This window comes from Condylura cristata, unplaced genomic scaffold, assembly GCF_000260355.1.
Source record: "Condylura cristata isolate star-nosed mole 26May11 unplaced genomic scaffold, ConCri1.0 scaffold00011, whole genome shotgun sequence".
Lineage (NCBI taxonomy): Eukaryota > Metazoa > Chordata > Mammalia > Eulipotyphla > Talpidae > Condylura > Condylura cristata.
The window spans coordinates 26,488,766-26,513,896 of record NW_004567112.1 but is presented as its reverse complement, the minus strand read 5'-3'; the positions used below and the strand labels follow the sequence as shown (position 1 = coordinate 26,513,896).

General features: G+C 45.5%; 1 protein-coding gene across 1 annotated transcript in view; it reads right to left on the bottom strand.

Moving 5' to 3' along the window:
* VSTM4 (V-set and transmembrane domain containing 4) overlaps positions 1-25,131 on the bottom strand; it is a 62,766-nt gene that overhangs the window by 17,518 nt on the left and 20,117 nt on the right. Inside the window, exons 4-7 of the mRNA XM_004681044.2 lie at positions 21,727-21,834; positions 14,971-15,004; positions 3,987-4,093; positions 2,602-2,663 (exon numbers count right to left, since the gene is read on the bottom strand). Coding sequence (XP_004681101.1) covers positions 2,602-2,663; positions 3,987-4,093; positions 14,971-15,004; positions 21,727-21,834 — 311 coding nt within the window. The remainder of the gene's footprint in view (positions 1-2,601; positions 2,664-3,986; positions 4,094-14,970; positions 15,005-21,726; positions 21,835-25,131) is intronic.

The following is a 25,131-nucleotide window of genomic DNA, read 5'->3' as shown; positions in this document are numbered from 1 at the left end:
CTCTTTTCTTCTGTGTGTGTATTGTTAGAGGTGTGAACTGGTTTCCAAATCGACTCATTTCTGGGAAATCTGTTACAAAAGTGTTTAAGTTTCTTCAGACCTTAATTGATCAAGGGAGTAATTGCATATTTAAAGAATTGAAACTGGCAATACATGCATAAAAGAAAATGTGCTTTTGAAATGCATATAATTGCCTCAATTTCCTTCCTATGAAAGAAATCCCTTAGTTCCAGCAGAAGGCTAAGCCCTTGGCCACTGTGCTGAGGTCCCCCTGAACCAGGACTGGGAAGATCAGGGGGCAATCAGTCAGTCCAGTGTGGGGCCAGCAGGGCCACAGAGTAAAGCGGTGCTGGGCAAGGAGGGAGGGACAGGCAGCGCAAACAATCACACAAGCAAAATAGCAGCAAAAACTTGTGATAGACACCAGACTTATCGTTGAATGCACTGTTGAATCCAAACTTTAAGGAACCTAGCATTGCTTAAGGCAGCATTTTGTACCTAACAGGTGATAGGTGTGTAACCAATTTCTGTTAAATGGGTAAGTGAGAGGTGGGGCCAACCTGGCTATGGCCTAGCAAAAGCGAGGGCCATGCATCAGCAGCAACACTGTCTCCAGGAGAAATGGAAACTGCCCACTTTGGGTTGTTGAGACTCATTTTTCTTGAATGGAGTTTTTGTGTGTTCTCACATGCAAGTCTGGGGGGGGGGGCACTTACTGTGAGAATTTGGACAGCATGAAAAAATCACCTCTCTATATACATACATACATACACACACACACACATACACGTACCTATATATGTGTGTGGTGTGCCTATATATGGCATAACTGTATATGTCTATACATGCATGGCGTGCTTATATATGCCTACAGCGTGTGTGTGTACATATGTAAACATGCGTGTGTGTGTGTGTGTGTGTGTGTGTGTGTATGGCTGTTACTTTCTGTGTCTTCCCTACCCTGAAGTCAGGGAGATATGTTTCTTTAAAAGCTTCATTTGTGCCTGGACACTTAAGTCGATGATCTTTCTCTACTTTTTATGTGTGATATGAAACAGGGATTGTAGATTGTTGTGTTTTAGACCCGTCATCACATAGTGAATGGCACAAATATTAACTTTACTACATTGCTACATTGGTTAAAAATCTAGTGAAGACACATATGCAAATTTGTTTAGAGCTCTTTATTCTGTTCCTTACGTCTGTTTGTCTGTTCCCACGCCAGTGCCATACCTGGTTAATTACTGTGGCGCTAAGGTAAATCTTGAAAACTGGTATATAAATTTCTCACTTTGTACTTTTCCTTCAAACTTATCTTGGTCCTTTATAGTATGTACACATTTTAGAATAGGTTTGTCAGTATCTCTTGCTCTATTGCTCAAAAACACAACTGCTGAAAAATATTAGCAACAAAATAAATAAAATGGTCCAAAACAGTACCAGCAACTGTACTGATAGAAAGGAATTGGTGAACAAATAAATCAGAGGTTCAGCTCTTCCTTACAGAAAAATATCAAATAATATATGTGAAAGGATTGAAGAAAATAGAAAGTCACCATTCTTATACCATAGCAACAAATGCTGCAAACAGAATCCACTGATGAATGCTAAATTTCTGGGCAAAAGGTCAGGCATATTTGTGTTGATATCTCTCCCCTAAATTATGCATTAATTACTGGGGTGGTTTCAATTAATGGCCCCTCAAATTTTGCTACACCTTTCAGGAAGTGGAATTTAAATCTGCTCCCCTTGAGTGTGAACTAGATTTAGTGACTAGTTTCTAACAAGCAGAGTGCAGGAAGGAAAAAGAGTGACAATACTGCAGAAGCCTGCAGACACCACTAACCAAGTGACTGAGGTAAACAGGACTGCTAAAATGCGCATAATATGGATGATGAGGAAAATGTAACCTCTGTGCTGACCTTCCTCAAACCCAAACCCTCATTCTCAATCATAAGAAAACCTCAGAGAAATCCAAATCAGACACATTCTATAAATTAATTGGTGGCGACTCTTCAAAAGTGTCAACGCCATCGAGGAGAAAGACAGATGGAGGGACAAACAGAAAGATTAAGGAGACATGACAACTAAGTGATTTCCTGACCAGACTCTGGACCAAAACAAGAACATGCATACAAAAACTGTTGAGACATGATGGGAGTCTGGAGTGGGAGGTAGATGGGAGCTCTCTATACTATCTTTCCAACTGGTCTATAAATCTAAAATTATTTCAAAAAGAGTTCTAACGTTTTCTGGAAGGTTCCTCAGCAGTGCCATCAGAATAGTTAGCAGGTAACTTCATATAAGCAGGTCTACTTTCTGTTTTATAAATTCCTGAGGGTGACTTTATTCTTCTTTCTGAAAAGTAGCATTTAATAATGAAAAAAAAAAGGCTTAAAACAACAACAACAAAACTACTTTGGGAACTAAGTTTGGAGATCAGCTGGCTCAAAAGCTGACGAAGAAAAATGAATGCCTTTGCATGGAAACAAAAGCACCAAGAACTTTTTAGCATATTTTGCATCAATAAAAGTGCAACTTAGACCCTGAAGCGTGTTTATGGCTTGAGGGGATGACAACGACACAGAGTATGTTACTCACCAGAGTGACTTTCCTTTGAGGCTTCAGCAGCTTCGGCTTGTGGAACGAGGCGGCGATGGGAGCTGTGGACGCATGTCAAGGGTTCAGCTTACGATTCCTCCCCAGGCTCTTCACGCCCACAAATCACAAACACCCAAACACACTCATGGAGACTCATGAGCCCATCTGCCCCCAGGGAAGAACTCCAGTTTCTGATGCCAGGCTGTGCTCCTGGTGGGGGCAGCCGTGTCCTGGTCTTTGGAAATGTCATTATTTCCCCTCAACCAGGCTGACAGAACAGCTCCGCGGTAAACACTGCCAGCTCCAGAGTCCGGCAGGCGGATGAAGACCGGGATGCTTGGTAGGGGCTGAGCCTGGGACCTTCCCTGCAGCTTTTCCCCACCTGCACACCCACACTGAAGGGGGCGACTCCTGACACTCACAGCAGCCTGTGAGGTTGTCAGGGAGGCTTTTACTGTCCCTGACCAACAAAAACCCCGGGCTTTCACCAACCATCGTATAACTCATATCTCAGTAACTTGGGAATTGAACTTGGCCTTAGAAGACCAGCAGCCCTCACTTCAAAGCCAGGCTCTGTCACTTGTCTCTGGGCAGGGAGAGACATTGGAGCAGTACAACACTTGGCCCAGAGTGGGTTCTCTGCTGCCTTCCCTTACACCTGTGCTTCCCAGAGGCCTTCCACCCCTCTGCCCCCCAATGTAATTCAACCTCAGCACCACTGGGGACCCCAAATACCTCCTGTGAGAGACGACATCCATCTTTATGTCGTGTTAAGTTGTTCACCCAGGCAATCCTCATATTACCAACTTTATTTCAAATGCTTTGAGGTATGAATTTCTCCTAAACTGCCTATAGTTATTTTAGAAACTAAGCCTTCTTAGTTCCCTAAGACCTGTTACGCCATTTCTTCTCAAGATGCCCATCTTCCTCATTATGTTGTTCTCAGTAATAACCAGAACTGAGAAAGAGCCCTCACTTCAGTCCCAGGACCCATCCAAAATACATTATACACATGTTTAGCATCTTTAGAGAATATTCTTTCCCTTGAATGAACCAAGAAGATGCTGACACCCCCTGACCCCACGCATTACTCAGAGCCTCTCAGGGGTACACAGGCCATGGAAGTAGCCTGTGGATGCTGCATGTGGGCCAGTGGCACGAGCTCCAGCTCCAGCCCCACCCCAAGTCAGAGCTCAGTTATGGCCAGAATCTAGGCAGGTTAGGATGGGAAGGAAGTGGCCTCCAGATGGTATAAACATTGGATGCCCATCATGTCATGCCCTCTACCTGCTATTCCTCCTGTCATGAACCCACAGCAAACCCCAGAACACTTCTAGATCATTCATGGTGATTGCCTCATGAATCTTTGTGGGTGAGCTTCCTACCTTTGGCAGGGACTGCAGGGGGAATGTCAGTCTTTTCCTTCCGCCTCTTGCCCTTCTTGGGGTGCAGGGGGGCCAAGCTGGTCACGCTGGTGACAGTCTCCCCTGAGCTGGAGAAAAAAAGGTCCAGGTGAAGCAAAAAGCGGTTTGTTCCAGGGAAAGAGAAAGGAAGTAAGAGCTTCTGAGTGCTGCCTGTGTACCTGTGTAAGGTAGGGTCATCTTACAACTGGACAGACATTACTCTATGCTTAGCTCAAGGATGTCTGGAGTCTGGTACTGATCCTCAGTTAGGGGAAGAGTGGTGAGGTGAGCAATCAGTCACTTATAATGTGCTGTTTAAATGTCAAAAACAAAATCCCTGGAGATGCAGGGCCAGCATGTCTGCGTGGTTTAGGGATGCACAGATTGATGGATGACACCTGGTTCATGGTTTACACAGTCTGGTTTGATTACATCAATAATAATTACTCAACTACCACCAGAAACTTCTGCTTGAAATCCCCTAAAGCCAAGATATCTTGTACATATCATTGGGGTTCATAATCTAAAATGAAGTATGTCCTGTGCGAGCAAGAAAAGACCCCGGGAGCATGGCCCAGGGCCTCTGGGATCGCCCGTGCTGGCTCACCCCTTCTTGCCTGCTGCACTTATACTTTATTTAGTGAGACTCGGTGAGCTCACCCCAAGGAGTATTGTGAGTGTTTGCCATTATCTGGCCTCATGTAATCACGGTGCTACCAGATTCTTCCTGTGTGTTATCCAGGATAATCCACAGTGGATGGTCATAGGGCTGATAATACAGGTAAGAAAACAAAGACTTCAAGAAGCTAAATGACTTGCTCTAAGTGACACTGTGAGTAAGCAGGCCAGCTTGCAAGCTGGAACCTGACCTTGATACCTCCTGGGTGGGGTCCACACACTTTCTCGAACGACCATCAGTCTTACTTCAAATGCATACTATTGATTCCAGCAGCCCAGGGGAAGCCCCATTTAGGGTCTCTTATCCTCAGATGCATGTTCCAGTCAGGTAAGTGTAGTTACTGAGTGAAGCTAGCTCTTAATTCATAATGGACTTCTAGAAATCCATATGAATGCGACTATCAACTATGGTAACCCAAATGAAGGCAGTACACAGTTTTCACCCAAGAGGAAGGGCTCTTACCTCTGAAGACATGCTAAAACTCCCTCATGAAAGGAATCCAAATCCTTTCTCCACAAATCAGAATGACAATTACATCTGAGGCAAAGTACTCTTGGCAAGAGTGTGTGGGATTTGGGCACTCAGAAGTATTGCTGGTAGGAGGGCAACCCCTTCCTTCTGGAGACAGCCTGGCCATCAGAATAACCTGGACAGTCGGAGTCACAGAGGCTTATTCTTTTTGACTGGGCAACATCACTCCTGGGCATGCTGTAGCCATGCTTGCAAATGTATGAAATAAATGTATAAGCCTCGTCATTACAGTGTTGGCAATAGCAATATACTGGAAACAACCCAACTATCCATCAGCAGGGGACTGGTTAAGGAAATTATGGTAAATCCACAAATTGACACCTGGGGTCCTGTAACTGTAAAGAGGAATGATGCTATTTATATGTTGATAAAGAAAAATACATTGTTAAGTGAAAAAGCTAAGTGTTGGATAGTGTAAAAATTGTGCCACTCTTTATATAAAACTTGGGGGAAATAAGAATATATACTAGTATTTACATACACATGCATAAAAAACTCTGAAAAGTATTCACAAAAATTATAAAACAGTGGTTTCTCAGAAGGAGGGTGCCAGAGAATTGAACAGATGGGAGACAGAACAGAGAGAATTCTCACTGTATAGACATATATTATACTATAGATACACACATATACCATAGATACAGTAGGTACATACATAAGTATATATACACATATGCTATATAACATTTATATGCCTACATGCACTGTATAAATGCATACTTACATGCTGCAGATATATACACAAGCACACAGATATGTGTGTGTGCTGTGTATACATAGATAATCACATGTTGTGATATGTAAACACATACATGCACATGAATCATGTGTGTATACTTATATTTTTAATTGAGTTTTTAATTTTAATCATTAAACTAAGTCATTGAAAAGTAGTAAATAAAACATAAATATCTACAGATTTTTAATAAGAAAATAGGCCCTTCCAATAGCATCTTAGAGTTTTGAAAACAAATGAAAATTGAATCATATATTATGGGAAAAATTCCAAGATCACAGTTGCCATTGAGATTCCCCAGAGATGACTTATTTTCAGTGGGAACAAAAATTGTAACTGGCCATAGAGTTAGCATAAAGGGTCAACTGTGTAACTCACAAATAGTCAAGAGGAATGTGAGTTTACAAAACTGACCACTAAAAAAAATATCAAGGGATCAGAAACTCAGAATTGCTTAAATCTATAACCATATGGATTTTTCATTTTGTGTCTTTTTAAGTTCTTAAAATGTTTATTTTCTTTTTATTATAAATGCATGTTCATGTTTTTAATAGTAATTACAGGCATGAAGACAAAAGAAGTCTATCATAACCAAAACACAACCTTCTTAAATATTTCCAGCTTTTCCCCTCTTCCTTGTTTTACTTTTTATACCTGACTTTTTAGAGAAGTTTTAGATTCATGGCAAAACTGAACAAAGATACAGAGGTTTCCCATGTCATCCCCCCTTTCACATGCAGTCTCCCCATTACTGATGTCTCCCTAGTATTGCGGTCCATTTGCTATAACTGATGCAACCTACATTGATACATTATGACCACCCCAAATTCATAGTTTACATTAGAGTTCATTATTGGTGTTGCTTATTCTGTGTGTTTGGACCAATATATAATGAATCTACCAGCGCTATCATACAAAATAGTTGAACTACCTTAAAAAGCTCTGGCCTTTTACCTATTGATTCTTCCCACTCCCAAACCCCTGTCAACCACTGATCTTTGTACTGTCTCCATGATTTTGCACTTTCCAGAATGTGGTATAACTGGACTGCAGTGTGCAGCCTCCTCAGACTGGCTTCTTTTACTTTGTATTGCACGGAGGTTTCCTCCGGGTCTTTTCATGGCTTGACAGCTCGTTGCTTTTAGCCCTGAATAATAGTCCACACAGAGAATGCATCAGTACTTACTTATTCATTCACCTATTGAAAAATGGTGGCTGGTTACAAGTTTCGGTGATAAAATTGCTATCGCAAATCAAACTGCTATAAATATCCACATGAGGGTTGGTGGGTTTTTATTTTTGTGTGTGAGAATAAAATCTGACTCTTCTTGGGTCTCATGACTTCTTAGTCATACCGTGTTTCACCTTTGTACCCTTCTTTTTACCTCATCTGCATTTTCCAGTTAGGTTCTCATCTTATGCCAGTGAAAAAGCATCACACCGTCCTCTTAGGCATTCCCTGACATCTGAATCTAACCCATTTCCCACTTTGATATATGAGTGACACACGTATTTGTGCCTCATGGTTTTCCATTCTTAGATTTTTGGTTTTTGGTTGGATTCTTAGCACTGGAAATACTGGTTCACAGATGAGGATCACCTTAAAAGCTATTTAACCCTTTCTGCGTTTGCTTACCATCCCTGGCCACACCCTTGCAGAATCAAATATTCCTCCTTCCTCTTTTATTTTCTTGGATTTAATTCATCAGCTCTTAATATATGGATAAAATAACAAATAAGTAAGAACAGGTGAATCAAATATAAACTAATACAAATGAAAGTTTTGGGACATCATATATATGAACTTGTGCCATCATGCCCAGGGCTTTCAGTAAGGTAAAAAAGTTCTGCTTTCTTGTCAAGACAGTAAAACTGTACGAACCTAAGTTTAGCTTAATTCCTGCTCAACAACGAGAGCACATACATAGTGGTTTGTGCCAATGGCATACAGTGGATGGTTTTTTTTTCTCCCAGGATCTTACATCTCCTTTTGAATCAGCAGGTAAGAAATTTTAGATGATGAAAGTTTACTAACAAATTACTCTATCTCTTGGGTTGGGACAGAACTGCATTTTATCTCCCACACAAGGGAGTATACTCTTCTGGAGTCAGTCAAACCAAGAAAGAGAAAACTGGCTGGAAACTCCATCTAAATTAGAGCTGTGTGATTAGAGCAAAGTGCTATTTGTGGGGAACAGAGCTGTCTTTCTAGCTCCTGTAAGGGCATGGTGTTTGCGGCAACATGTACAAGGTTCAGCTTGGATGCCTCTCATGGAAGTGTCTGCCTCACAAAGGCTGGATTGAGTGAATGGGCACAGGGAAGGAAGGCACAGAAGGCCTGTGCTAAAGCTGGTTCCATGAGACTGGGGAGATGACCCTGCACAAGTCACTCACTTCCCTGAAAGGGGGAGATGTGTCCTTCTATCTATCTCACAGGATTGTTGTGAGGATCAGATGAGATAGCTTTGGCTATCAGATGGGACATGACATTGCTAAGTAACATTGACCCTAATCTCTATGTGAGGGTGCAATGCAGGACACTTCATGGTGCTACCTTGCGAGAATGGGGTTGCCATTTGAATATTTTATGGTGTCATGTCTTGCCCCTGAGGGGAGGGCCACAAGTTTCAATTAAAACCTTGACCAGGGGCCCTCCCTGGTGGCGCAGCATGTTAAAACACAGCACTAAGAAGCTGAAGCCACTTCAGCATGAGTTCGATGCCCGGCGCGGCAGACCTCGCCTGACCCACCCGCTGCTCCCCTCAGCAGTGTACTTCATCAGTTGGCCTGTTCTGCTCCCCACTCTGTCTCTGGGTGGTTGTCTCAGGACACCAGGTAAGACAGGAAATCTGAATTTTGCCAGCCACTTAACAAACTGTGAGCAACTATATTTTGTAGAAACTAAAGTTAGTAGTAGCTATGTTTGTCTCTATCACATGCAAGGCTTATATCTTATATATGTATAGAAGATATATATTTTATATCAAGTACAAAATATACTTGATATCCATAATCTACCTACCCTTCCCCCCCCCCCACTCCCAAAGGGAAAATAAAGCTGCAGAGAAGCCAGGCAGGAGACTTGGGAGCTGATCCAGGCCAACCTCCCTGCTTGGCCCGGAAGCAAGGATTCTGGACCCAGCCCAGATAACAGAACAAGAAAACTGGGGCAGGAAAAGGGCCAGTCAAGCCAGATCCACAATAGCTGCACTAGACTTAACCAGGTCCCCAAAGAGAAGGTGCTGGAAGACAATATCAGCTTTCTACTGCATTTTGTTTTGTATTAAATTCAGGGTGGGGAGCTTTCAGGAGCCCCCAGTTGCAGCTGCAGAAACCCCTGCCCTGGAAGGAAAAGTAGTCCACTGAGGGCTGGGGCTGGGGACAAGGTGCGGCTGCTGCCCAAACCATAAGCAGAGGAGAAGAGCGTGTTCCTATTCCTGGAAACTGTCTGGAGTAAGTAACGTCAGCTGCCAGAATGGAGGAAATCCTATTCCTCCTCTCTAAAACTAAAAGTTTTTCTCTAAAGCTAAAAGTTTTGGGGAGTAGGAAATATCTAACATAAACTGAGCTGATCCCATCAAAGAACCTAATTACAATGAAGAATCACAGGTCCAGCTCCATCTGGCCTGTATGACGGCATGGGCTCAGTGTCCCTCCTACTAAGGCACACGCGGAATGCTATGCAACAGTCCCCACCCTCCATCAAACGGCCCCCAAATATCACCTCTCTCTGGGAGACATTTAGGGTGCAGTTAACCATTTAAGCCAGGCGCATGCATATACCCATCTTGCATCCCCCTGATACCTCGTTTCCTTTGGTCCAGGGCAATGTTTGTGGTGATCTCAACACATGACCTATGGAACCAAAAGCTTTCTTGAGGTCCTGTTCCTCCTCCCTACACACTAGCTACCTTTCACGTGATATAAAGGGATTTGCTGTAGTTTGAACTGGGCCCCTAGGCATGCCCACTGTCTGTTAAGAAGAACCCAACCCAGAAAGCCCTTGGTGAGCGGGATTATGGCAGGTGTGGTGGCTGGTCCTGCCAACATCCCCCCCAGGCCTGCTTCCTGGAGCCCTCCCCTCCTCAGTCCTGCTTAATCCATGTTATCATTGAAAGCCCGTGCTGCAGAGGACCCAGATAGCCTCCAAAAACACCCATGTGCTTCCTTTTCTTTGACCCCGTATCAAAGCTCTGACAGTAAGACACCCCAAGGGATTCATCAGGTCCCTTCCAAGCAGTTCGAGGGCTCCTTTTCCAAGATTTCATGCAGGACAGGTGCCACTCCATACCCTGTACCAACAATGTCAAGTGTGGAATCTTGGAGAAGGAACACTGTCCTTAACAGCTATGGTGGCAATGAGGATGACAACGACAGACCAGCTGCCATGGGTAAAGGCTGAGAACTCAAACAAATAGGGGAAATTGCTTGGCATCTCATTCTAGGCTTCTGAAAGTACTCCATGGGCCTCGCCTGCCACTGGAATACATGAGGTCAGGCGAGAGCCACAGGCAGGAGCTGCTTAAAGCTGAAGAAGTTCACTGCCAAAGTGAATGAATGATGCCACCACTCACAATGACTTGTTGAAATGACTGTTACGTAAATGAGTGATACATGTCAAGCATATGGGACTGGACAGGTAGGGAGCACTGAGCAGTGTCACCTATCGTAACCTCACCAGCATTATCGCCAAGGTTATTATTATGGAATCTGCTGTCAGGGTCCTCGACGAGGGAGTCAGGTAGAGGTCTCTGAACCTGAACCAGAGCCAGGACACCTAGAAAAAACTGGCAGGCCCTAGAGGTCATGTTTTATTCTCTGCTGCTTCCGCCCCAGATAGATGGTTTTGGCATGCTTATTCTCAATGGTACAGGAAAAATCTGGTCCTTTAGCAAGTAGCTCCCAGCCCACAGACTCTTATCATAAGTGTTTTGCATCCCCCACGAGGTTCTGCTGGAGCCTTATTGTCAAAGCTCTTCCTTTAAAGGCCCTGCTAGCTTCATGAAGTCTGCAGGGAGGTTTGGCTGGGCAGGAGGTTGTTCTTGAGTTTAAAACCTCTGAAAACTAACTGATAAGATTGGGAGGTATTCACTAATATTTGGGGGCCTATGCAGTATCCCGGCCTTAGGCCAACAGCAGTGGCAGGAAGCATCGCTGCGACTCCCTGCCCAGGCTCCACCACCCCACCAGGGCTGAGGGCACATGTTTGGGTGGCATTAACCCAACCCTCTGCTCAACACAACCTTATCCTTTGGCTGTCCCACTAACACTGGGGTGCATTTATAGTTACTGGTTTAAAAAGAGTTGAGTGGGGTCCCCTTGCAAGAAAGGTGATTGTGGTGAGTGAAATAAGTCAGGAAGTGAAAGACAGGTATCATATGGTTTCACTCCTCTGTGGAATATAAACAATGAAATGTACACAGGCAAAATACAGCAGGAATCAATCTCAAACACAGTGAAGGGGTTTAATGGCTATCAGAGGGGAAAGAGGAGGGAGTTAAAGGAAAAGGTGATGTTGGCACAGGTGGTCTGGTGGAAGGTGAGTGAAACATGTATACATATGGAAGAATAAAAATGTAATCCCAAAATAAAAATTAAAAAAAGAGAGATGAATCCTTCATGAGACCAAGGGGGCACTGTCCCCTTCCCCTCTAAGGAGGGCGCTTGGTCAGGGTATGTGTCTGGGCCGGAGGCAGCACTTTCCACAGAAGGGCCAGGGGCAGACCTGAGACCCGGCTGCGGTCAGCCTGAGGCCCCCGCTGCAGCGTCCCGGTGTGAGGAGCCAGCCCGTTCCTCCTGCGGCAAGACCATCCAGCTGGCTTTATGTCACCAGCAATCCATGGACTGAGAGCTCAATATTTACCTAGTAACAGTTTTATTCCTGTTCTTAGTCTGGGGAGACTAATTTGTACCTTGCAGGGTTGGATGAGGATTAGAAGCCTTTGAGTCATAGTGAGGAATCAGCCCACAGATGCAGCCACCCTACTGAAACTTCACAGAGACCCCGAGCCTCAGAGGCAAAGTTGTGTGCCCACTTCACGGAGGTGAAACATTCCCAGGGAAGCTGAACGAGTGCCCCGAGGTCTCCTAGCATCACTTGAAGGGACAGCAAGTCCAGGTGAATGTTCTCTAGAGTCTGCTCATCCTCCTCATGCCCGGGGCTATGGAAGAAGGACACTGAACCTCTGTGAGGACAAGATGGCACAGCAGTGGCACTGGAGATGCAGGAGGGAGGTCAGACGACACACACCACGTCTGCTGCCCCTAGCCTCACTACTCTCTTGCCCCAGCCAGTGTGGACAGAGGGGAAGGCATACAGCATCCACGTGGCCAAAAGTCCAACCAAACAACAACAACCTGGTTGGGGCATTGGTGAGTCGAGGACTTCTCAAGGTCAGGAGGCCACGCTGACCTTGATGGCTCCAGCCATTCCCAGCATCCGCAGATACCCGTCCCACTGACTTGTAGTGGCACCTACCCCTTGTTCCTCTCTGTGAACTTGGAAGCATTCACAATCAAACCCACATCTCCGAGCACATCGGGAGGGTGCAGAGCCTGTCCCGAGCTAGGTGGCCCCGGCTGGCGAGTCTCGCTGCTCCTCCTCTCACCTCCATCCACACTCGCTTGTATCAGTTTCTCACCTGCACAATGGGATCATCACGGGCCCATCACAGTGCTGTGAGGGCTTAAAATAAACCCCTTGATGTTTTTGCCGGGTTGGTGGGTGGGCACAGCAGGAAGTGAAGAAGGCGTGTGTCCCACATGTGGCACTGTGACCAGAACATGGAGTATAATAAACATGTGACTTTGCTGTTGCTGGCCATAGGACAATGGCCAACCCTTGGTGTCTGGGCCTGCTGCCCTATATGGCCTTGATTTTGTGCTATATGATGCTGAGTCTGGCCCCCCTGTGGCCAGGTGCCTTCAGTCCCCAGTCCTGCCACCCACTTTGCTTCTCTCGCTCCACTTCTGCATGTTGCGTCCCTCTCCCTCTTCTCCAGAACAGTCTCACTCTCCTTGAAGACTTGGCCCAAATTTCACCTCCAGGCAGAACATTTCGTCATGGGAAAGGATCAGTCTCTCAACTTTGAAGGTCAGGGCAAAGCTCAAAGGATAATAAGCTGAGACCTGTTTGCCTTCCCTCTGAACTTTCCTTAGATTTCTCTGGCCTTCAGATTATGCCCCGGTCACTTGGAAAGGCCTTCTCTGAGTGACCGCAGCCTCAGCGCCAGCACTAAAATCCCTCCCCTGCCCGAGGGTTTCTGGTCCTGGCACTGGTCCTATTCCTGTGCTCCTGCCATGCTCCCGTAGGAGGAAGTGGTCAGAGGACAGAGAAGGACATTTGACCCCATCATAGCCTGAAGGCCAGGGGCCCAGCTGCCCATTGCCACAGCACAGCTGAGGGAGCTGGGCTTGGGAGCCGCTGGCATGACAGGAGCAGCAGGAACTGCCTGGACTATGGAGGCACAGAACAACTCAGGCCAAAGCCAGAGTTCAGGGCAAGGACAGAACACTCACTAGCCAAGCACTCCATGGGAGGACCCCAACCGCACTAAGTAAACTGGCCTTCCAGAACTTCTGCCTCAACCAAGCTGGGAGGGGAGAGTGTCAGAGCAGCCCAGGCCAGGACCCCACAGAGCCCCACTGTTCTGACCAGAAGTCCGGCCACAAGTATAAATGCTTCTCAGTTTAGCAAGTGCCTTTGTTCTATTTCCAGAGTGCTAAAATCATGGTCAGTTGCATGAAGTTTCATAGTTGCCTCCTGGGGAGACGAACTGCTGATCTCACTCAGCCATAGCCAGACCTCTCTCCTGGGGTCACATGAGTTTGTACCCACTGCCCAGCAAGTTCCACCAACGCAGGGACTTCTGTCTCTTTTCTTCACTGTTTATTCCCAAGCTGCTAGAATAGTACCTGGTAGACAACAATTACCAGTGGGATCATTTTGTACCCTGATATCAGTAACAGGACTTCTAAGGGTCAACAGCAGCCAAGAGCAGGGAGTGTTGAGGCAGCGTACAAGGCCCCCCAGAGAGCTCCAAATCCATTTTCAACTGAAATTTATACCATGTTATTCATTTATAATCACAGGAAATAAAGCTTTCGTTGTCCTCTCTGTACACTTTTACCCTCTTCTCCAGTGGTTAATCGGACACATTAACGTTTCCTGTCAACCAGCTTTTTGCCTTTGGTTGTCTCATATTATTTCCAGGGCTCATAGTTGCACTTAGTAGGAAAGAGTTAGGAGACATCAACATAAGCCATCTCAAATTTTTAAACCCTAAGTGTTTGTAAATCTCCTACAACTATTGTGTCACCTGTGAGATATGTCCCATGAGCTAAAAGTCTAGCACCGTAGCACAGGTATCACTAACAATCATGCTCTGCAAGAGTGGGGCCTACGACAAGCAGGCATCAGTGGAAGGGGACTAGGAGTATCGTGGCCAAGGACATCAAAATAGTTGCTTGCGGCCCTCCCTGGTGGCGCAGCGGGTTAAAGCACAGCACTGAGAATCTAAAGCCGCTTCCGCATGAGTTCAATCCCCGCCTGCCCCGGAGGTGACCAGACCTCTCCTGACCGGCCCGCTGCTCCCCTCAGCAGTGTACTTCGTCGATCTGCCTGTTCTGCTCCCCACTCTGTCTCTGGTGAAGCCTCTCGCCGCCCCTGAGCCTCTGGCCTGTACCCCAGTTCTGTATGCACAAATAAATAAATCTTTTAAAAAAAATAATAGTTGCTTGTAGCTGCCAGCTCCTTCCTCAACAGGGGGAGCAGGTCTCCAGGTGCTGGGGCTGAGCCCTGCCAACATGCACAGCGGGTCAGTAGGAACTACTGGTTCTCTGAACCCTCTGGGGGTGCATGCCAGAGTATGGAATCTGGAGACATGCAAATCTATGCAAAACACACATTTTCAGACTAGAATGCAGACCTTTAGCTACAGATTTAACCAATTTCTTGGTAACATCAAAAGAAAGTAAAACAATAAAGAGTTTCATTTGATAAAAGGGAAAAATACTCCTACCTGTTCTGAGGACATTTCACCAAATAATGTCTCACTGTAAAGGAAGAAAAACAGAAGAGGGTAAGTCAATGCTGCTTTAGGTCTGTGTGCTTCAAAACTACCAGGAGATGCAGGCAGCCAGGTACTTTCCAAATGGTGGAAATTAACCTCTCAGGACTTTCACACAGAGTGAGTTCAGCAGAGCCTTAGTGGAGTCCCCTAGGTGAGTCATTCTCAGATCTAGAAAGGCATTAAGTCAAACTTCTGGTCTTACAACCTCAGACACTGATTTTTGGTCAAATCAGGTTGAATCAGGTTTTAACATGAAAAGTCCTAGGATTAATAGAGTCACCCAACTTCTACGCGCCACCTTAGTCACAAGAAAGCCTTCCTGGGGCAAGGTGGACCCACATGTCTACACTTTAAAGCGCCTCTGTTAAAAGGATTTTCACTCTCTCATTAATGCTCTCCCGTGACTAAAAGGAAACCCATGGGCAAGACTTAAAGCAAGACACACCCCCCACAGCAGATCTCCTTGAGAATGAACAAATGATTTTAACTAAGGAGGAAAAATTAGTTTATCTAGGTACTTAGCTGAACAAGTGCCCAACCTAAGACTCTTAGTTCAGTCCATCCCAAGTAGAAATAAAGCAGCAACAGCCCCAGGCCCCTGGGCCTTGTGCTGCATTGGGACCCACAAGCCCACTCCCTAGATCCTTCAACTAGATCCTTAATCCCCTCCCACACTGACTTTGGGTTTGGCTACAGGAAATGCTTTGGCCAATGAAACATGAACCAATGTGTCATAAGTAAAGCATACAATGTCCTGTGAAGTTTTCTCTGTCTCTTGTTGCAGGGGCCATCTCTCTACCGCATGAAGCAGCCTGGCCAGTATAGAAGATGAGACCACATGGAGGATATAAATTGCCCCAGTTGATCCACCAGTGGGCTTCGACTGCATAAGTGGTCCTAGCTAAGCCTATTTCCAAACACTGACCTGAAGACCTGTGAGCAAATAAAATAGCTATATTTTTAGCTACTATATTTGGAGTGTTCTGTTATGTGGGTAACCAATGAAGGTTCCAGGTTCGAGGATGACAAGCTTACCCTTAGCGTGGATTCTGTGAGCTTATCTGGCCCCAATCTCTATTTTAGTACCGAAACCCTCTATTCTACTTGCTAAGTACCTAGTATGTGTTGGGTAGTTTACACCTGCAGTAACAATGATACCTCAGTTAGTATTCATTGAACACCTCCTATGTTCCTGGCATTCATCTAAGTTTATTATATGGATCAGTTCCCTTTAGTCTGCGGTTTACCTTTGCACACTTTAAGAAAGTTTTAAGGAAATCAATACCTCACTTTTGGGGTAGCCTCTGCTAGGAATTCACTGCCCTAGACCGTGCCTGCATCACCATTCCTTTCCCTGCCTCCCCTCTCAGATCACTTTTTCTACTTCAGAAAATTAAGGCACACCCTCACCCATCCTGACTTATACTAAGAAGATCTGTTCTGGGGGTAAAGCCAGTGGGACCCCAAATAAGAAATGATTCGAAGCATTGGTGCCAGTGTTGAGAAAGCAAATGACGAATGACTGGGTAACTAAACATTTCACATGGGAAGTTGTCAGTTGGTAGAATATTAAAAAAAATTTTGATGATATATTATTACATGACATTTGACATATATCTCAAAAGTAGTTTAAAATATTGAGTGGTATGAGAAAACGTCTGCTATTCCTACCTCTTTTTATATTGAATGAGGTATTTTGAGTTAACATCTATTAAAAAATAGAAATAGAATTGGTGCTGAATTCTACTACTAAGCAAACTCACAAAAGGTATATGAAGTAAAAATAAAAATCCATGTCAATAAAAATGCAATTCCAATAAATTTTGCTTCTTATGAATATTAATTATTTATCTAAATTTATAATATATTTATGTGGTTTTGATTATTTGTGACAATCTTCCAAAGTTTACTAATTGGGAAATCCTGATAACTCAATCTAGAAACAGTTTCTAATACCTAGAGACTTATGGAATAAGGAAGTTAAATTCTTAATTTAAAGTTTTATTTACATTTATTTGACAGAGAAGTACAATAGGATGATCAATAAAGGATTTCATCGTGAGGGCAGTAGATTAAAGAAAAAGTTCAAGGAGAAAAGGGACTAATATACAATTTTTAACAATTAAAGCTTGTTCATGAGTGTTTTCTCCTCTCACATAGTCTTTTTAACCAAAAGAGGTGGTTATTAAATCCATGACCTTTAAGTGTAAAAGAGACATATAACCATTTCATTTTAAGCTTTCAATATTTGTGATGCTCTAGAAATTGCATCCTCTGCAAAAATTTACACTTATGTTAAAGAAATTTAGATGTCGACAAAAAGGAATAGTTTTTGGAATTATTTTAGGGGCTAGGCAAACAAGAATGCAAAACCCTAACTGTGTACTCCAATTTAATCTTTTGAATGACCTTGTCATTCACCTATTGTACAGTGGAGAACAGCGAAACCCAGAGAGGTTAACAACCTTGCCCAGGGTCACACAGCTCATGTTCCTGCCCTGAGTTGTAGCCTTCCAAAATTCACCTGTTGGACCCCTGAACCCAAGTACCTCAGGATGTACTGAATTTGGAGATAGGGGCATTAAAGATTAAGTTACAATGAGGTCAGTAGAGAGGACTCTAATCCAATTTGTTTGGCATCCTTACAAGAAGAGAGAGCAGGACACAGACAAAGAAGAAAGACCAGTGAAGACACAGGAGAAACAAGCTCCCTAAAAGCCATGGAGAGGGACCTCAGAAGAACACTGCTGGCAGCTGACATTAACCTTCTATCCTCCAGAATTGAGAGAAACACATTTTTATTGCTTTTGGCCCCCAACTTAGGTACTTTTCTATGGCAGCCCCATCAGAATAACACACTCAGAGCGGACAAGACCGGCAGGGGTGCAGCCTGTTGGGAGGGGATGTGCCTTAGCCCTGCTCTCACTCCTGCACCACTGGGGCCTGTCATTTTGGAATTGCAGCCACATCCTCTCCCCAGCTCCTTTCCATTCCTGCTCCCTGGGAACTAGTGTTCGCCCAGCAACTTCCCTAGCACCACTAGTCCTCAGGATCACAGCAGGCACAATGATGCCCTAGCCACCCGGAGTGGTTGAGGTGTGTCCCTTACTCACCCTTGAGCTGAGGTAGTCTGGGCGTGGGAAAAGACAAAAATCATTTTTCCCTTGTATTGTGTTTAAAGATGATCACAAATTCCCACCATTCTCCCCTTCCATCTCAGCTGCCCTTAGCAGTTGCTGTGACCAAAGGAATATGGCAGCATGACAACTGTGCCAGTGTTCATTCTAGGCACTCGCTGGGAGCCCACATTCAGGGGCTTAGCTACCCTGCTAAGGAGGCCCGAGGCAGAGAAAGCAATGTGCCCAGCCCTGCTGCCCCATCCATGTCAGAGGTGGGCTACAGGCCAAGACAGCCGCCACCCTGGCTCTCTACGCCCACTGCAATCCAGTGCAGCTGACAGAGACACCAGATGACACTGCCCACTGCACTCCTGTGTGGCTGACAGAGGCCAGCAGACATGCCGGTGGAGCCAACCCAGAATCCTGAGCAAATAAATGCTATCTGTAGCCAAGGTGTTTGGTGGTTCATTACGTGGCAGTAGATCCCTGAAACATTTTGGGGTTACCAGTGTGGATTTTCTGGATATGAACTCATTCACTGACAGGAAAGGACACTCTTATTTATAGGAAAGGGCCTAATGAACCGAAAACAAGGCCATATTGATCAGCTTCCTTCTAAGCCACATGTCAATTTTGTTATTAAATTTCATTACAAAATGAGTTGGGAAAGGTCCCATGATTCCAGACCTCATAGGATTCTTGGGACTCCTCACTGAAATTTTACCTGGATTTTTGGGGTACCATAAAGACAACTAAGCCCTCCCAAACCCACCTGCAGTAGTGACAGGGCTCTCCAAGGATGGCTTCTGTTGAGGTCCTGCAGAGAAAGGCACAGGGTTTGGAACTGGAAGGGGGTGGATTTGGGGTCCTGTGCAATATTTCAGCAATTCACCTGTATTCTATTCTACATGTCCCAATTTCCTTGGCTATTTCATAGTCCTATCTATGAGTTGCATTCCACTATAGTAAGGAGATCCTTTTGAAATACTTCATGTAAAAGAGAGGTGCTGAACAGGAGAGAGTAGAGAGCCGCCTCTTTGTCTTGCTACATGAACTGTGACCTCAGACCAATAATCCAGGCAACAGCTGGGGTCTCACCACAAATGCCATCTCAGGCCTCCCCAGATGGGCTAACGGCTCTGTCAGAGCTGCTTGAAGCCTCCTGCAGGCAAGAGTGACATGGTCACCCAGACAGAGGCTGTCTTCCATGTTGTTGTAGGAAGTACCTGCTCCCGGGAAGGCTTCTGTCTCCCGAGGCTACGTGAGGCAGCCTCACTTTGCCAGGGTTACAGGATGCCAGCCTATTGGCAGCAGTTGCAACCAGACCAAAGTCAAACTCCTGGGGAGCTCCAGGTATCACGAACTACTGTTTGGGGCGGACCGCAACAACAACCGCCATGGACATTACTTGGCACAGTCAGCACCACAGTGGTTAAGGTTCTCTTGATGGAAACATGCCCAGTTTCACAGAGGTCTGGAGCTCGAGCTCTGCCACGCCCTGTTTCAGGACTTTCTCGAGCTCTTAAGCTGGGTCTCTGTCAAATGGAGCAATACAGGCTTTTATCCAGGATGGGTGGGGAGGATTCCATGAGGGCACAGGCAAGCCCAGGAAGGTGGTAGCAGGTGCTCGGATCAGCTCAGCAGAGAGGCTCCGCACAGGTGCAAGTGTGACCATCTGGGACCCACTCAGGGGACAAGGGCAGCTGGGGTCCTTGTCCTTAGGGGCTCTGTGTGAGCCCCAGAGCATATGTCCAATCTGCCTTTCTTCGCTTTAGAGGAGAAGGATGTCTTCTTGCCTAACCATCCTGCTCCACTTCCTCGGCCCTGTCTATGGTCTGTGGGCCTGCACCTCAAGGCAGGCTTCTCCCTCAGCCCCTGAGTCCTGGCAGCAGAATCTTCAAGCAAAACAGGCCTGGAAATGGCCTAAGCTCAATTCCAAACCCCAGCATTTAGAAGCACAGAAGCTGAGAAACAGGCCCACTTGTCCACCATTTGTTGAGCAGCTGTCATGAGTTAAATTAAAAGAATGAGTCAGGAGCACACCCCTGCCTTACACACTCCCCCCAAAGGAAGCAAATGCATTTGGACATGTGTGATATATGCCACGAGCTCACAAAGTCGTCACTTGTTTGAAACAGAAGAAAGCCTCAGGAGTTATGGGTGTGGTGGCTGGGGCACATTGCATACAGGTAGCACGGACTATTAGGAAGTCCAGGACAGAGCCACACACAGAGGTCGCAGCCGGTCGAGGCACACTGGCTGCAGCCCTCTCTGCCTCTGGGAGCCAGGGGCTGTGTGCTGATGTCTCCAACCCTCTAGCTCCCTCTAGTTCACCCTCCTCCCTCAGCTCAGGCTCCCAGAGGCTGAGTTCTATGCACTTCCCTGGGGTTTCTGGCTGGGGTGGGGGTGGGGGCAAAAAGAGCCAGCAGCAGCACATTTGGAGAAAGGACTGAAGGACTGTCTCCCCGCCACCTCTGGGATTCGCCTTACTGCTGTTGGTGACACAGCCGCAGCTCTTACCAGGAAGCTCTCCTCCCCTTCTCTGCTAAGGTCTCGGGTAGAAACAGCTCTCGGGAAGCTGTTCCTGCGTGGGCCTATCTCCTGGTTTCCTCAACCTTTCCTGGGGAGAGTCACCTCAGAAACACTGCTCAGTCTCTCAGTCTGAGTGGCCCCTCAGTCATGACCCCCCAAACCTAGTGTACGACTTCTCCCCCATTATGGGGATGGAGACAGCAAGGCAAGTGGCTACGTCACCAGTGGTGAGTGAAGGGCCACTCGCCATGTGAACCACAATTCCAGAGGCCAGTTCTTAGCCAGGTTGCCTCGGAGGTACAGCAGCCTTATCTGTTTTGGAAATCCTGACGGGGGTCAGAGGGACAGAATCTCAGGGACATTGGGCAGGAGCTGGTAGGAATGGGGAGCCGACGTTTGGTGAGAGTGGGGACTGTGAGAGAACACTGGGAGACGAGAGTCCAGAGAACGGCAGTTGCTGGGCACATACAAGCAAATCAAAGAGGGGCCGAGGACAGAGTCCCAGGAACGGGGACACTGACAGAGAAAGGATAGAGGACAGTCAACACTCAGGCTGCACAGGAAACAAAGGGAGGGAGAGATTTTTAAAACCCACCTGCCTTCCAGGCTCAGCATGGGCACTGTAATTAGATTATGAATACTCAGAGAACTCAGTCTCACAAAGGAGGAAACCAACATCAGCTAAGAACTTGTCGAAAAACTCAGTGTCGGTGACAGAGCCAGAATCAGACTGAGATTCATCTGACCCTAGAGTCCCTTCAGGAAAGGGTCACGGCCTTCAGAAACCAGGAAGGAAGGACATGTGGGCAGGGAGAGTTTGAAAGATAGCAGCAGTTCTCATTGTTGATTTTTACAAAGTCTAAGGGAGACACATATTTTCATTCACTTTGATTGCCAAACAGTAGTCTTAATACCAAGAGAAGTAATAGGTGGCAGCAAATAACCCTTAACCGTGATGCATTTGTCCACTAAGGTGATATTTTACCCAGAACCCTCCACTTGTCTGTGGTTTAGTTGCACTCCCATCCCAGACATGATCTTATCCATCTCTTACCTCTGGATTTCCTCTTGCTAAACACAGACTGCCAGATGACAGCCAGGGTGAAGAGGAGGACACTGAGAATCCCCACGCAGCAGACGAGCACAGCATACATGTAGAGGTCTGGAAAGGGAGGATGCAGAGGTTAATGGTGACTGGGCTGCAGCAGAGGAGATGCACCAGATAAAATACACAGCACACGTTAGAAAATGCCAACTCCGATGGAACCACACATGTAAGTGTAAAACATAAACCAGAAAATTTCTAGCAGAAAATCTGTGGGATCCAGGATTAAGCAGAGAGTTTTAGACTAGATCCCAAAATCACCACCTAGTAAGGACAACTTGATAAGCTTAATGTCATCAAAATTAAAACTTTCTTTTGTCCTACAGAGACCCATATAAAGAGCAGATAAAGAAAGACAAGCTACAAACTGGGAGAAAATACTTGCAAAGCACATACCCAATATATTAGTTTCTAGAATATAAAAAACTCTTCAACCTCAACAGGGAAAAAAACTTAGAAAATGGGCAGAAACATAGAGACATTACTCCAAAGAGAAGATACAAACAGCAAATAAGCATAAGAAGTAGTCCAACTTCATTAACTATTAGAGAAAGACAGATTTCAGCCAGTGAGATATCACAGATATCACATTTTCATGTATTAGTGTCCATATCTTAGTTGAGATATTGCTTTATAATTCTGCAAGATGTTACCATTGACAGAAATTGAGTAAAGGGTACAAACTGAAACAAGGAATTTCTTTGTGTTATTTCTTAGAGACACATGTTAATCTACAATTAACTAAAGCAATTTTTTTTAAGTTCAGCTATGCTTATATATGCATTAATTCAGGTTGCTATAACAAAATACCATAGACTGGATAGCTTAAAAACAAAAAACAAGAAACCATTGATTTCTCAGTGGTAGAATTGGGAAAGTCCAAGATTACAAGATCACAGAGAGATGTGATACACAGCAAGGGCTCATGTCTGGGTTTGGAGATGCCTTTTCTTGGTATCCTCACATGGCAGAGAGGAGGAGAGGGGAGGGTGAAGATAAACAGAGAGCATGCTAGCTTCTGACAAGGACACTAGTCTGCACTCAGACCCTCACCTCCCAAAGTGCCCTACCTCCTAATACTGTCAGGGGAAGGAATTCAACATGCAAAGGTGGAGGAGACAAATATTAAACCCATAATAATAAACATCCATTAGTAATGACCAATCATTACTAATCTGCTTGATTAAATGGCAAAATGGCTCAGAAAGGAAAAGGGGAGCCGAAAGCATTATCTTAATCTTCACTACAGCAAAATGCTGCAGATATTTTAACTGAGCAAATGTTTGAACTTGGAAAAGTGTTTCTCTGCTGAGTTAATTTTTTTCCAGCCAGTAGACATTGATCATCAGTCGTATTCAGCACTCTCCTTCCTAGGTACAAGAAATACACGTCTTTTCATCCTGTTACTGACAGTAACAGGAACATGTGTTCGAGACTAGGAACATGCAGGATCCAATCCAGCAGGGGGGTGGGGGGGTGTTACAGAGGGGGTCCCCAAAGAATTGGAGCTCTGTGCTGGGGTACATTTAAAATAACACAGATGTCCATCAGTGAGTGAATGAAATATTGCTCAGTGGTAAAAAGGAACAAACTATTGACATGTGAAGCAGTGTGGATGAATTTAGACATTAACATTTAGTGAACTTTTGTTAACATTTAGTGCTTTTTAATATATCTGCAGATATATTTAAATCACAAATCCACAGTAACCTATATTGCTTATTACTGTGTTTCATTTTCTCATTAAACTCTCTTCAAAAATGAGTGAGTTGTCTCAAGCATATGACAAAAGTTTACCATAGTAATATGTGATTTAACAATAACTCATGAGGTACTTAAAGTGTTTCTAACTATTCCCTAAGATAGATGATGCCATGGTGAGCATTCATACGCTTAAACCTTAATGTATGTCTCCATGCTCTTAAAGCTAAGCTCCCAGCAGAACAGCCGAGTCAACAGGAATGCAGCTCTGTAAAGCCCTGGGGAACCTGGAGACGCAGTTGGTTAAGTGCTTAACCTAAAAAAATATATCGTGGGGATGGCTGTGTGGCGGCTTCCACGGTGAACCTGGAGAAGGAGGTAAGGCTTCGGTCAATGAGAGAGGAGAGAGAATGGGACTCTCCCCTCCCTGGACAGTGGCCCAGAGAGGCCTAGGGCAGTCTCTGTGGTCTTAGGTTTAGTGAACATTTCTGCCTAAATTAGCTGGAGTGGGTCTCTATTCTGGCAACTAAAAAACCTGTCCTTAAAAAAAAATGGTAGAAAGCACAGTATGACAAAGTTTCAGGAGAGGGGAGTACCTGCAGGAATATTTAAGGGAGAGGGCAAATGGAGGGAACCAGGAGCGTCTCCCACACAGAGAGTCAGCAACCAGTCACAGAAGCAGAAAAGCACTGACACCAGAGTTCTAGAAGCCAAGAAAGTAGAGTACTGTCAGAATGAATAGCATCAAGTGCTGCTGAAAAACACCCATTGTGGTTTCCCACCAGGAAGCTCCTGGGAAAGTCCGAAACCAATCTGGTGGGCTGATGGAGCAGAGCCAGATTTCAGAGGCTGAGGCAGTCAGTGGGGAAACAGATAAAGCTCTCCTATCATGTAAATCAAAGCTGCTTTTCTATAGAAACAGCAGGGGCTTGGATGTGTGGGCCTTGTAGATGAATATAGCAGCAAACCCGTGAGTTCAGAGAGTTAGAGGGGCTTGGGCCTCTATTTAGACAACATGGAACACTGAGGGGAAGAGCAGAGGTCTTAGATCAGGATTCATGACCAGACATGAGATGGGCCAGAACACAAGGCACAAATGACCAGTCCTGAATTTACAGACCGTTGAGCAAATCTCCAGGAACAGGATTACAGAGCCCTTTCTGGCATGAGAGATGGCAAACAATGTGCTCACATAGCCAGGAAGAGAGACACAGGCAGGCAGGTGAATCAGCATGTGCCTCACGGGAATCCTGGAGAGGTAGGCACATGGACCAAACCAAAGGCAAGGCCCAGTTGGTTTCAAGTTCTTTCCTCAGATGGAAAGAGAAACTCTGACACTGCTATACTACTGGAGTAGAGAGACAGCATGGGCTCTCCTCCTCATCTGAATTCTTGCCTTGGTTTTGGGGCTGCAGGAACCAAGGAAGGACAGGTTGCAGTGAGGATGCTCCATGAGCATCTTCTGGAAGTGCCCAGCAGATATCGTGGCAGGAGGCCAGGGACTGCAAGAGGCCAGCAGTGCAGCTTCAGATCCCAGCCTCCTCAACGTGGCACAGAGGGGCTCTCCATGGGCAGCTGCGGTTATAGACTCATAAAACATCTGGCCGGTCTGGGAGGCTCAGTTACTGCACCACGCACACAGCTCTGGGCTGT